This window comes from Peromyscus californicus, unplaced genomic scaffold (assembly GCF_007827085.1).
Source record: "Peromyscus californicus insignis strain IS unplaced genomic scaffold, ASM782708v3 Scaffold_13__1_contigs__length_99412109, whole genome shotgun sequence".
Lineage (NCBI taxonomy): Eukaryota > Metazoa > Chordata > Mammalia > Rodentia > Cricetidae > Peromyscus > Peromyscus californicus.
In genome coordinates this window covers 2,486,775-2,499,952 of record NW_026294424.1, presented here as the reverse complement: position 1 = coordinate 2,499,952, position 13,178 = coordinate 2,486,775, and the positions used below count along the sequence as shown (strand labels likewise).

At 52.0% G+C, this 13,178-nt stretch overlaps 1 protein-coding gene across 4 annotated transcripts in view; it reads right to left on the bottom strand.

Moving 5' to 3' along the window:
• Sorcs2 (sortilin related VPS10 domain containing receptor 2) overlaps positions 1–13,178 on the bottom strand; it is a 390,666-nt gene that overhangs the window by 220,860 nt on the left and 156,628 nt on the right. For all 4 annotated transcript variants that reach the window (XM_052736096.1, XM_052736097.1, XM_052736098.1 and 1 more), the window contains exon 2: positions 8,486–8,553. In XM_052736096.1, coding sequence (XP_052592056.1) covers positions 8,486–8,553 — 68 coding nt within the window. The remainder of the gene's footprint in view (positions 1–8,485; positions 8,554–13,178) is intronic.

Sequence of the window (13,178 nt, the reverse complement as noted above, 5' to 3'; positions counted from 1 at the left end):
ATCACCATCCCATGATGGAGAACGCACACATCAGGGAGGATCCACATGCAACATGGGGAAATTACCAGAACACAGTTGAGAACATAAATCAAATGCCCAAAGCAGGAGAATGCCATTCATATCAATTTTTTAAAACAAGCTCTCTGGTTAGACGTCTGATTACAGAGAGACACACATATTGTCTTGAACCGACATAAACTGTGATTTATGTGTTGTTGCATGTGCTTAAATTTTTGCTTTATAGGTAAGCTATGAAGCAAACCGGAACGGTCCAACCCAAGCTCAAGATGGAGATAACTTCCAGGTAGACAGCAGAGAGGGGGGTGTAGCAGAAGGGCAAAGGGTGGGTTTTATTGGAATCTATTGTTTTCTAAGTGTGAGCTCTCGTGGAGAGAGGAAACAATTGGCAGCTCTGTAATGGCTGAACTGGTGAGGCTCTGCTGGGATGAAAACGGCACCCTAGTTCCACTGCCTACCTGTGGTAGTGTGCCTGCTCCCCATCCCCTGACCCCAGGACCCCAGGACATCGACTAAGCACAATAGAGGCAGGCTGGGAGGAACAGATGGAGCATTGAAATGTGCACTAGCCCACCTCTGCCATCAGTCCCCAGGCTGGGGTTTCCTGCATTCTGCACTTTTCTCTATATGTCAAAGATTCCATAATTAAAGAATGCTCTCCACCACCCCCCAAAAAGGACAGATTCCAACCAGGCCATCTGGAGCGGAAACCTGGACCACTCCACTCCAAAGCTACAGAGGGATTCTCCTAGCTGCCCCTTTGGCAGGCACCAAGGTCAAGTGTACCTGTGGGATGCCACAGAGGTAGCTGTGGTACCGAGTCCTTTGGGTCAGGGAAGTGTGCCCCTAATCCAAACCCACCTTGCCCAAGAGCCACCCTCGGTGTAGACCCTGGAGTCTGTAACCCGGGATGGAGGGCAGGAGTGGGAAGGTGGGCCGTGGTCAGCTTTCTCCTGTCTCAGAAGGTGCCCTTCCTCTTTTCCCTGCTCGACAGCATCAGAGGTGACTGTGCTCATGACTTCTCCTATAGTGACCTCATAATCATAAAGAATCTTCAAGGTATTCGGGTGGTAATGGCACATGCCTTTAATCTCAGCAGTTGGGAGGCAGAGCCACACAGATCTCTGAGTTCGAGGCTAGCCTGGCCTACAGGGAAAGTTCTAGAACAGCCAGGACTGTTATATAGAGAAACCTTGTCTTGGAAAACCAAAATAATCACCACCACCACCACCATCATCATCATCATCATCATCTCCTCCTTCTTCCTCTTCCTCTTCCTCTCCTTCTTCTTCTTCTCCTCCTTCTTCTTCTTCTCCTTCTCCTTCTTCTTCTTCTTCTTCTTCTTCTTCTTCTTCTTCTTCTTCTTCTCCTTCTCCTTCTTCTTCTTCTTCTTCTTCTTCTTCTTCTTCTTCTTCTTCTTCTTCTTCTTCTTCTTCTTCCTTCCCCTCCTCCTCCTCCTCTTCCTTCTTCTTCTTCCTTCCCCTCCTCCTCCTCCTCTTCCTTCTTCTTCTTCCTTCCCCTCCTCCTCCTCCTCTTCCTTCTTCTTCTTCCTTCCCCTCCTCCTCCTCTTCCTTCTTCTTCTTCCTTCCCCTCCTCCTCCTCTTCCTTCTTCTTCTTCCTTCCCCTCCTCCTCCTCCTCTTCCTTCTTCTTCTTCCTTCCCCTCCTCCTCCTCTTCCTTCTTCTTCTTCCTTCCCCTCCTCCTCCTCTTCCTTCTTCTTCTTCTTTCTTCTTCTTCTTCTTCTTCTTCTTCTTCTTCTTCTTCCTCCTCCTCCTCCTCCTCCTCCTCCTCCTCCTCCTCCTCCTCCTCTTCCTCCTTCTTCTAGGTCCCAGTAGTTTCCTAAAACCACACTGTCACTATCACTCATTCACACATCCATGCATCCACTCGTCTGTCTGCCCATCTGTCTATCCACTCATCAACTCACCTACCCAGCTATCATTTTATCCAGCTAGCCAGTACACATATGCACATCCACACATCTACATATCTATCTATCTATCACCTCCCATTCATTAGTTCACCCATCTGTCCACCCACCCATGCAGTCAGGCCCCACATGCACGCCTAGCACCTATCCGTGCTTGGTTACAGCCTCCTGTGGTCAACCATATGGACTTGACAGGTCTCCATGCTCAGCTGTCTTATATCTAGTAGCGGCAGAGGCAATGTAAGTAAGAACACAGAAACTTGAATGAGAGAGGTGGCGGGGTCTCCCTTGGGGGCGGGGGTCCTGCACAGGGCAGCTCCTTAGGGGAAAGCTGTGAGCCAAACTGAATGAGGATAGTCAGAACTAAGGGACAATACTACGTGCATGTCAGACAGCAGGCAGCACACACAGAGAGACACCTAGATGGACAGAGTCCAGCTTGACCAGATTCTACCAGTGGGCTGCTTTTCATCACAGACTCCTAGGTGCTCCCGAATCACCAGGCATGTTGTCCTATGGACAGGCAGCATCGGTATTTCCTAGAGCTTGTTAGAATACAGCCTAAGATCCTGCCTCAGAGCCTGGCATCCAGATCTGGATTTCATCTAGATCCTGAGTCCTGGGCAGGGAAGCAAGGCGAGTTTCTCCATACCAGGCACATTCACTGGGGGTAAACAGCGCCCCCAGGTGGCCAATTCTGGTTCTTGAAGGGCCTGAAGGATGTGAGTCCCACATATAAAGAACACACATGCAGGGTGCTTCAGTGAAACCACAGTTGTGTGGGAGGCCATTAGGAAAGCAAGCTTTTTTTTTTTTTTTTTTGGTTTTTTGAGACAGGGTTTCTCTGTGTAGCTTTGTGCCTTTCCTGGGACTCACTTGGTAGCCCAAGCTGGCTTCGAACTTACAGAGATCTGCCTGGCTCTGCCTCCCGAGTGCTGGGATTAAAGGCGTGCGCCACCACCGCCCGGCAGGAAAGCAAGCTTTAAAAGGCTGAGGACAATAGTGGGGGGAAGGCTAAAAACACGGACCCCAGGCACAGTACTGAGCAGGGCTGGTCTTCAGTGTGTTTCCGGGGACAGATTTGTGCATAGGGATAGCCCAGTTTTAACACTGAGAACCCAGAGTCCTGGAGCCCATTCAGTTCCAGGAGGCACTCACCACACTGTTGTGCCTTGCCTGGGGATGGGGAGCAGGGTCCTCAAGCAGGACAGGCCTAGCAGCACTCTCCCAGGGAGCAGGGTGGGCGGCACTCACAGGGCACTTTGCTGTGAACTTCTCTTTCCCTTTCTTTCTCTTCATCTCATGAACCTGCAGCTTTACTATGGAGTAGATGCTAATATCACATGAACTCTCCAGAGACGAGGAACACTCATGTCCCCCCACACCCCTGTGGCGGCCCCAGCTCTGCCTGCCAACCCTGGCACCTGGGCCACCAGGGGTTTGGGCACAGGGTTGGGATGGGCAGGCATGAGCCCCGAGGTAGGACTGAGTCCATCAGCAGCACCAGACTGTTTTTCAAGTCCCTGGGTCTTTCTGGGAAAGGTGGGGTGGTGGCACAGTAGCCAGCTGGGGAGGACAGCAGTAGCTGTGGATGAAGAGGGACAAAGAGAGTGGCTGGAAGACAGAGGACAGGGCAAGGGCCAGTGGCCACTTAGGAAACCCAATACAGATGGCATCCCCAGAGCTTAATGATGGACTATGCCACGGCTGAATGGTAGCTCCTTCAAAGAGATGTCCATGTCCTGAACCCCATGAACAGCTGGGGGGCGGTTTACAGAGGTGGCTAAGATTCTTGAGATGACAACATCCCAAAACATCTGGCTAGGCACTGAACCAGCAGCCATTGTCTTTAGGAACCCACAGCAAGGTCATGTGACAACAGAGGCAGAGGACTGAAGCAGTGACTCAGTCAGCAGAGTGCCTGCCGGGCAAACAGGAGGACCCGAGTTCAATCCCCGGAACTCACACGAAAAAGGCAGGCATTGGCGTGCACACTGCTAATCCCAGAGCTGGGGCCTAGAGCTAGGGGGGTCCTGGGCTTGCTCATCAGCCAGCTTAGTCTCCTGGGCCAGCTCCAGGCTAGTGAGAGACCTGCCTTAAAAACAACACCGAAAAAATGAACGCCTCCAAAGGAATGGCACCGAAGGTTGACCTCTGCTTCCACAGACACGTGTGTGTAGGTGCATATGCACCTGTGCAGTGTGAACCCACATACATATGCACCTGTGCAGTGTGTACCCACACACATACGCACCTGTGCACTGTGTACCCACACACATATGCACCTGTGCAGTGTGTACCCACACACATATGCACCTGTGCAGTGTGTACCCACACACATATGCACCTGTGCAGTGTGTACCCACACACATATGCACCTGTGCACTGTGTACCCACACACATATGCACCTGTGCAGTGTGTACCCACACACATATGCACCTGTGCACTGTGTACCCACACACATATGCACCTGTGCACTGTGTACCCACATACATATGCACCTGTGCAGTGTGTACCCACATACATATGCACCTGTGCACTGTGTACCCACACACATATGCACCTGTGCACTGTGTACCCACATACATATGCACCTGCATCGTGTGTACCCACATACATATGCACCTGCATCGTGTGTACCCACATACATATGCACCTGTGCAGTGTGTACCCACATGCATATGCACCTGCATCGTGTATACCCACATACATATGCACCTGTACACACGTGCACACACATACATATGCACTTCACAATGTGCACCCACATAATATGTACCTGCACACATGTGCACCCATATACACATGAACACACACGGAAGACAGAGGTAAGGACTCGGTGACTCAGCAACCAGGCCCTGTCGGGGCCTGACATAGCAGGCCTCCCCTCCTAGTCTACAGAGAAAGCACTGCCCTGTGACACCATGGTTTGAACTTTGACCTCGAGGACTACAGAAGTTCGTGGCTGTTGTTTTAAGTGCCCCAGTGTGCTCATTTGTTCAGTAGCACAGTAGCCACGGTGCCCAGGGTTTTAAGGATGGACAGAATATACCAACTCTGGTTTGAGTGAGGAGGCCTCGGCCAGGCCCTGTGAGCCCAGGGAAGGAGGGGGCAGGTGACTCCAACTCCCCGGTGCCGGCCAGCACATCTTAAGGTGGGATTGTCTCTCCCAACCCACTGTGCTGGTCAAAGGACCCAAGCCCGGTGAAGGATGCAGACAGAAGGTGCTGATGGGTCAAGGAAGCCGTGGGGGAGATGCCGCTGACGTGAGGCCCATTAAACACAGAACAATTAAAAATGCATTCAGCTTCGATTTCCCAGAGCCGTTTCCAGAATGTAAATACCAGACCTGTCATTAAAAATGTATTTATTGTGATTACACAGGAGAGTTCTTGGGAGGCTCGGTGTGCGTTCAATAAGTGTGTCTTTAATAACCCCATTTAATATGTGTTCCCCAGACACTGGATCCCGAACAGTCTATTCCACGGGCCTCAAATGCGGGCAGCAGGTAGGCAGCACCCAGGGAAGGACCCACAGGCATGCTCTCAGCCTCTCAGTGCCGCTTGCCCTGTCCCAATGTGGGAGCAAGATAAGAGCAGACAACACTCCAGAGAGAACATGCCAGAATATCATGGAAACCGCTCCTCACCAGGAGTCAAGTGAATGCTGGGATGCTGACAAACTGGAAAAGTTTAGATAGATTGTCAGACTGGTGCTGTGAGCTCTAGACCCTCTTCAGGTGGGAGCTGTGAGCTCTGGACCCTCTTCAGGTGGGAGCTGTGAGCTCTGGACCCTCTTCAGGTGGGAGCTGTGAGCTCTGGACCCTCTTCAGGTGGGAGCTGTGAGCTCTGGACCCTCCCCAGGTGGGAGTTGTGAGCTCTGGACCCTCCCCGGGTGGGAGTTGTGAGCTCTGGACCCTCCCTGGGTGGGAGCTGTGAGCACTGGCCCCTCCCTGGATCAGAGCTCAAAGACAGAATCAGCTCAAAGGCCCATAAGAGACCAGGAAAGTCATGGCTGTGCAGGCCTCAGAACAGTGCGCAAAATGGAAGCCTGGTTTCTGAGCAAAAGAGAAAGGAATGCAAAACTTCAGCTCAAGTCTCCTCAGACCGTTAAGTCTGGGCAAGCACATCAGCACACACACACGCACACACACACACACACACACACACACACACACACACACACACACACACAAAAGCATAATATAAACACAGAAAGTCACTGCACCAGCGGAAGAGGTGGGGGGAAGTTTCTGGAAATGACTAGTGCTTCTGAATGCATTTTTAATCAAGCTGAGAAAATGTCTGGTTAGAGAGACTGTGATGAGGAAGGGATGGGAAAAATTAAAATCTGTTGCTTGGCTTTGGGGAAAATCCAAATTTAGACAACATACCATCCTCGGGATGTTTTGTAAGCCACCTTTTCCCATCTCACCACCTCTGTCCTCCATTTCACCCCCTCAGACAGATAAATCACTGAGGCTATGTGAGGGAAGTTTGCCTGACCCACAGCTCTAACGGGGTGGTCTGGCCTCTGGGGTTCCCCATCTTCTTCTGAAGAATTTGGAGCCTGTCAGTCACTCAGGAGTCCCGACCCCAGACCCCAGGTAGCCTTCTCTGTCCTCCACACCCCATGAGGTCCCAAAGGAAGCAGGACCTACACCTAGCAAGTGCCTTGCAAAAGCCTGCCTGCCCCGAGAAAGCAGCTCACTATCTAAACACCAGACACTGTTCCAGAGAGTTCCACTTCCTGCTCCTTCAGCCAAGCTGAGAGAAGAGGAATCCAGCATTCTGGAAATCTCTAGGGAAGGTATCCGAGGGGGTGGGGAACAGAGCAGCCCGAATGCTGGCGTCTGAAGTCTGGGGATTTTTGTTTAAGGTGCAAGAAGAAGGAAGATGACCTCCATCCATGTGGCAGCAAAAGGAGGCACTCCACTTGGCAGGAAGGTGCCTCCTCCCACTTGCCTTCCCACTCCTCCCTGGTAACACCCCCAAGCCAAACTTCCAGTGCTAATCCTCAGAGAAGCTAATGCTGCTACAAGTTTTATGTTTTTTCACCTGTGCGCTTTTTTATTATGTGGACACATGTGGGCACATGTGCCATGGTGCACGTGTGGAGGTCAGAGGGCAACTTGAGAAGTTCTGCTTCCGGTGTGTGGCTCCAGGGATTGAGCTCAGGTTGCAGGTGGCAAACGCCTTTACCCTCTGAGCCACCTCACTTCAACTTAATGCCTAATTTATTCGGCAGAGGTGTTCCCCCTCCTCAAGCACCAGAGCAGCAAGATACATGGAGAGCATCAGGGTCACACAAGGAGAGCTTACCCTCCGCACAGGAATGTGGCCCCATTGCAGGAACAGATTGGTGTGGAAGGAGGTGAGTTCCTGGCTGAGGGAGCTGGCCCAGAAAGGTTGCGGATACAGTAACAAAAACTCAAGGGCTTTAGTGCCACAGTGACCTGGGCAGTTGGTCCCAGGTGACACTGTCATCACAAAAAAACAAAACAAAACAAAAAAAAAAAAACCCACTCCAGGCACCATTGGAGCACATTCCTAACATGCCGCAGAGGCAGGACAAGTGGGATGCCAACCCCGTCTGATACAAGCAAAGCCGAAGCTAAAGCGAGGCAGACCTGTGCAAGTGGCTCTTCCTGCAAGCCATTCTGATGAGCCAGGCACAGGGAGGCAGGTCTGGTCCTAGCACTCTGCAGACAGAGGCAGGAAATTGCATGATAAGTTTCCAGGCTAGCCCGGGATACAGAATGAGACCCTATCTCAAACGAACCAACGGGCCCAACAGGCAGGTATTTTTCAAACTCAAATTAAAATGAACTAATCACTACTGGAAAAACACACAGAGAAGGCAAAACGATCCCACACCAAGAATGACTCTAGTGGTAAAAATTTCCCATGGGAGGAAAGATTCCACCTGCAGCCCGAGAGATCCTCATGCTCCGAGCAGAACTGAGGATGATAATGGCCAAAACGGGCTTTGCAGCCGCCTCCCCTCCCTCCTCTCCTCTCAGACATCAAAGACGGTGATGTCCTTGGGCCCAATTCATGTTTCACGTATAAAGAGATATCCCGCCTGGGTGGGTTATTTGTTTACAGCTCTTTGGCTGAGCCAGAAAGAAAGCAAACTACCCCAACAATGAGGCCAGCCTGGCTTTGGGGGGCTTGGGAGCTGCCTATAGAGTCCAGAGCAGAGCCACGGAGATTGTGCAGTGACCTGGATTCAGGCTGCCAGCCTCCTCCTCCGGGGAGGAGGCAAAAAGAGCCAGGAGAAAACAAGAGACAGAAAAGAGCGAGGAAAGAAGCTTTCCAAACAGTTGTCCATCTGCCAGGGCCCTTTGTCCCCCTGACGAAACTCCTAATCCGCTTTCGACATCTCCATTATGTCTTCCTAAGCCACGGAAAATTGGTGGGGCCCACTAGTGGGCGGGAGCTGCTGGAGCCAGGGTAGGACTCTGGGCTCAGCCAGGACGCTGGGAGATGATGTCACACAGGTATGGGAAGAGAAAAGCCCATCAGGCTGACTTACCGCCACAGAGAACTTTCCAGAACCTTCCCCATGTCTGCATGGTAGTACTTGGTCAGGATCAAGATGACCTGTGGTGTCAACAACAGAAAGGAAAATGACATCAGCTGGTTTCAAGGTTCTGAGAGAGGAATACGGTGACACTTTCCACCCCTGCACTTGGGGTCCCTCAAACCCCACTGCCTGATGGCCATGTACCATAACACTGAGCCATGGGTCTTGTGCTTGGGAAACCTCCTTCTTCTCTTTAGAATGACTCCACAGACATCCCAACCCATGAGAGCCACAGAGCAGCTGCCGCTCTGTGGGAATCATTAAACTCAGCCTCAGACAATCCCAAACCGTGGCCAAATATTCAGCAAGGCTCTGGTCCCAGTCTGCACATGGTGGTGATTAACACTGTCAACTGGACAGGTTCTAGAATCATCTAGGAGACGAGTCTCCAGGCATGTCTATGATGGACCTTCTAGACTGGGTTCATTGAGGTGGGAAGACCATGAGGTGGGTAGTACCATGCCATGGGCTCGGCCCTGGATTAAAGTAAAAAGGGGAGAGTGAGCTGAGCATCAGCATTCATCTCTCTCTGCTTCCTGACTGTGGATGCAATGCCACCAGCTGCCTCATGCTCCTTCCCCAACATGACGGGCTGTGCCCTCCAACTGTGAGCTAAAACAAACCCTCCCTCCATTACGATTCTTCCACTGGGTATTTTGTTCCACCAATGAAGAAAGTGCACAAAACAAGCACCAAGCGTATTTGGCAAGCTTCTGAAGACAGGGCTGTACATCAACGCACCAACGCATCCCCTGCAACCCATGGAAATAGCTGCCCGATGTGGCCGACCCAGAGAGAAGCCAGCCTCTGAGGTTGTGCTGTCATTCCTTGTCCTGGACTGCCGAGTGATGACAGGGGTTGGGAGGTGAGGGTGACAGCCAGAGGGGTCTATAAATCACCAGCCGACACTTTTATTTGTTAAACTACTCAATACACAGGAGGCCCATGACAAAGCAGCGAAGGAAATGCCACTGCTCGGAGAATGGAAATAAATGTGTTCCAAAGCACTGGAATGGTCTTCAAAACCCATGCATATAAGACAAAGAAATAGAGGAAGGGAGGAAGGGAGGGAGGGAGGAGGGAGGGAGGAGGGAGAGAGGGAGGAAGGAGAGAAGGAGGGAGAGAGGGAGGGAGGGAGGGAGAGAGGGAGGAGAGAGGGAGGGAGAGAAGGAAGGAAGGAGGGAGGGAGGGAAGGGAGGGAGAAAGGAAGGAAGGAAGGAGGGAAGGAAGGAAGGAAGGAAGGAAGGAAGGAAGGAAGGAAGGAAGGAAGGAAGGAAGGGTCAGACAGCCCAGGGGGAGACAGAGATTGATCTGCAATTACTCTGCTAGTGGCTGGATTCTCATGTACATCAAATTCCATTTCATTCACTGCCAGTCCATATTACCAATACCTAACAGCCCTGTTGCCATGGGAACCCTGGGAGGTGGACCTGGGCACACTTGGTTCTGGTAGAAGTCCTTAGCCTCCTTAATTTGGGGTTACCACACTGGCCATGTCCACCCCTCTGCTCCTCCCTCATCAGGAGCAGGACTTTGCAGGCATGGGTCCCGAGAGGCTGACTGATCAAGTATCTGTTTTTCCCTGATGATTAGAGCAGGGAGACAGAAGGAGCGGGTGTCGGTGAGCTGGGACGGCTTGTAGCCAAGAGGCAGGGATGATTAAAGAGAAGAGCCTTGTCAACGAAGGCAAGATTGCCTCTACCTCTCTCCGAACAAAGCGATTTCTTCCCGTCAGCGCGTGGCCTGCCCGAGTCGGAGATGATCCTCCCAATACAGAAGAGGTAGGCAGAGTGACAGGGCTTTGCTGGGCAGGAGACAAGTGTGGTCTTAACCTATTGATTTATATTTCATATAGTCTGCTATCCCAGGGGGCTGCTGAGGAACTGGAGTGTGACAGCTGGAAGGGACTTCAAAGTCAGTTTTACCCACTTGCCCAGGATGAAATCATCACCCTAACCTGGTTCGTGGCCCAGGCCACCAGGTGGGGCTCACCCTCCATTCTGGGACCAGGTCCTTGGTGGCTCAGGAGCTGAGAGGTGGGCAGTCTCTGCAGAACTCCTGCCTTCATACTCAGATTCTATTGCTGTGCATGGTTCCACTCACGCCTCCTGGGGACAGTCTCCACTCAAGACTATGCCTCATGCCATACCCATGCCAACCAGGCCTTGATTCACTGTCCTGTGAATCAGTGCCTCGCCTGGCACCCTCTGCCCTTGCGTTACCTGTGGTGATTTGAATGTGGATGGTCTCCATAGGCTCATATAAAATGGATCTGTGGTCACTAGTTGGTGAACTATTTAGGAAGGATTAGCAGATGTGGCACTGTTGGAGGAGGTGTGTCACTGGGGGTTGGCTTTGAGGTTTCAAAAGCCCATGCCAGGCCCAGACTTGGGATTGCACACTCTCTGTCTCTGCATCCATACTGTGGATCAGGATGTAAGCGCTCAGCTATGGCTCCAGAACCATGCCTGCTTGCCTGCCTGTCTGCTCGCCATGATGAGTGTGGACTCATCCTCTGAAACTGTAAGCAAGCCTCCAATTAAATGTTTCCTTTGATAGGTTGCCTTGGTCATGGTGTCTCTTCCTAGCAATAGAACTGTAAATAAGCTACTGCTCCATCTCTTGGTCACTCCATTAGCCTCCAGACCTCTGTCTATCCCAGACTGCCTCTAAGAAGGTTTCCAGACCCCCACACTAGGTTCAGCTCCTCACGCCCCCGCCCCATACCACAAAGCTCATACATAGCTCTGTCCTGTGTTTAAGTGTGAGCACCGGACAGTATTGGACATGGTACATACCAGGTAACAAACGTGCTGTTAGGGCCTAAGCAGCAAAACATCAATCCAGTCATGCCAGACAGGGGTCTTCTTAACCCTGACTACATACTCACAAGTTACCCCCACTTCCACGAAGAGGACATGCCATTCGGTCCTTGCTTAGGAGGACTGAGTCCCTGTGCAACCATCCCCGTAACTTCCAGTGGAAGTTTGGGCTTCTGAGTCAGAGGTCCGGGACCATCTTGCTAGGGACTGCAACAAGGAGACCACTGAGATGACCTGGGACTGGGAAAGCCAGGCAGCAAGGAAGTCACCACCTAAGACCCACCCTACCCCATGTCCCCAGTCTCCTGATCGACAGTGACAACGCAGTGGAGAGGACCCACAGCCATAGTCACGGGCATGGCGACACCTTGACAAGGGTGTAGCCATGTTGCGGGGCTCACTCAGCCCATCAGATGCAGAGCCCCCAAGATGGTCTAATTGGCATCGCTGTCCCTCAGATGGAGAAACAAAACACAGAGAGTCCAAATGTTTTGCCAAACCATACATGCTATGGGCCAAACCAGGCCTCAGCCCTGAGTCTTCTCAAGAGAGAGCAGGCTCCTTCTTGTCGGGCCAGAAGCAGTTTCAGTAGCTTCTATCAGATGTGGTTTCAAGGACCTCAGAATTGTGACACACCCTTCAGGGGTCCTGGCTGCAGCTGAAACCTCCCAGGAGCCGTCTACAGCATGGGTGGAGTCCTCACAGCTGCGGGCAGTTTGATCCGCACAGACCGGAAGCAGGAATGGTGAAGCGCTTTTGACAGAGGCTGCCCACACCCCTGACCCACAGGAGCCCTGCCCAGATGGCAGGAACCACCAAGCAGGAAATAAGAGCAGCTCCATGAGGCAGCAGTGGTCACTAGTCACCCTTTATTGTCACCCCGCATCTCCTGTCACTTCTGATCTTCTGGGTCTTAATCTCAAGGGTGCTGGGTACCTGTTCTGCTGACCATGCAGAGCTCATCTGACCTTGACTGACAGACACGTCACAGGAGAGGCCATTACAACAGTTCCCTTTTAATGCTGAGGAGACTGACGTACCAATCTAAGGAACCCACCTGGCATCATACATAGCACACATATCCTGCCCAAGCCCAGGGCTTTTCTGGGTTCAGTGTTCATCACTGCCCCCAGTCCTGGTGATCTCACTTTCCCAGTACAGGACATAAAGATTCTGGTGGTCCTCCAAGGCACTGTCACCCTGAAAGCTAACCATGACATCCAGTTATGGAGGATCTGAGACCACTCTGAGCCCCATGAAGAAACAGGGCCTGGCCAACATTGTTGTTGGGGGATAAACCCAAGCCAGCTGTTAAGCCCTTTTGAGCCTGTCCCCCACCTTCAGTGTGGCACTCATTCCCGAATAACCTGACGATGGGGATCTGGGGTTTGCAAAGTGACTGTCGTGGGTCAGCAAGTCCACTGAGTCCTTCCTCACACTCCGCCAGCATCTGCTCGCCGGGCCAGCAATTCTCAGGATGCTGCAGGGGGCACATCGGAACATCACTACTCAGGGGAGGGTCTCAGTGTCCTGTGACACTGAGCCTGTCCCTGCTGTACCCCAAGGTTTCATCCCAACACGGCGAGTCAAGAAACCAGCACTTTGCAGAGCAACCCATAGACCTTAAGAATGGCTCTAAGCTTGGCCTTCACCTGTCCGCTCATCAAAGCACGTGCCGCTTTCTCAGTGGCATTAGGACTGGAGGCCAGGGAAGCCCTTGCCTCACACTGAGGTCCACACTTTCAGAACAGCCAGCAGAGAAGGGTTCAGAAGCAGTTTGCCTTCCTGGAGCCAAGAATAATCACAAGGAAAGGGCGGGG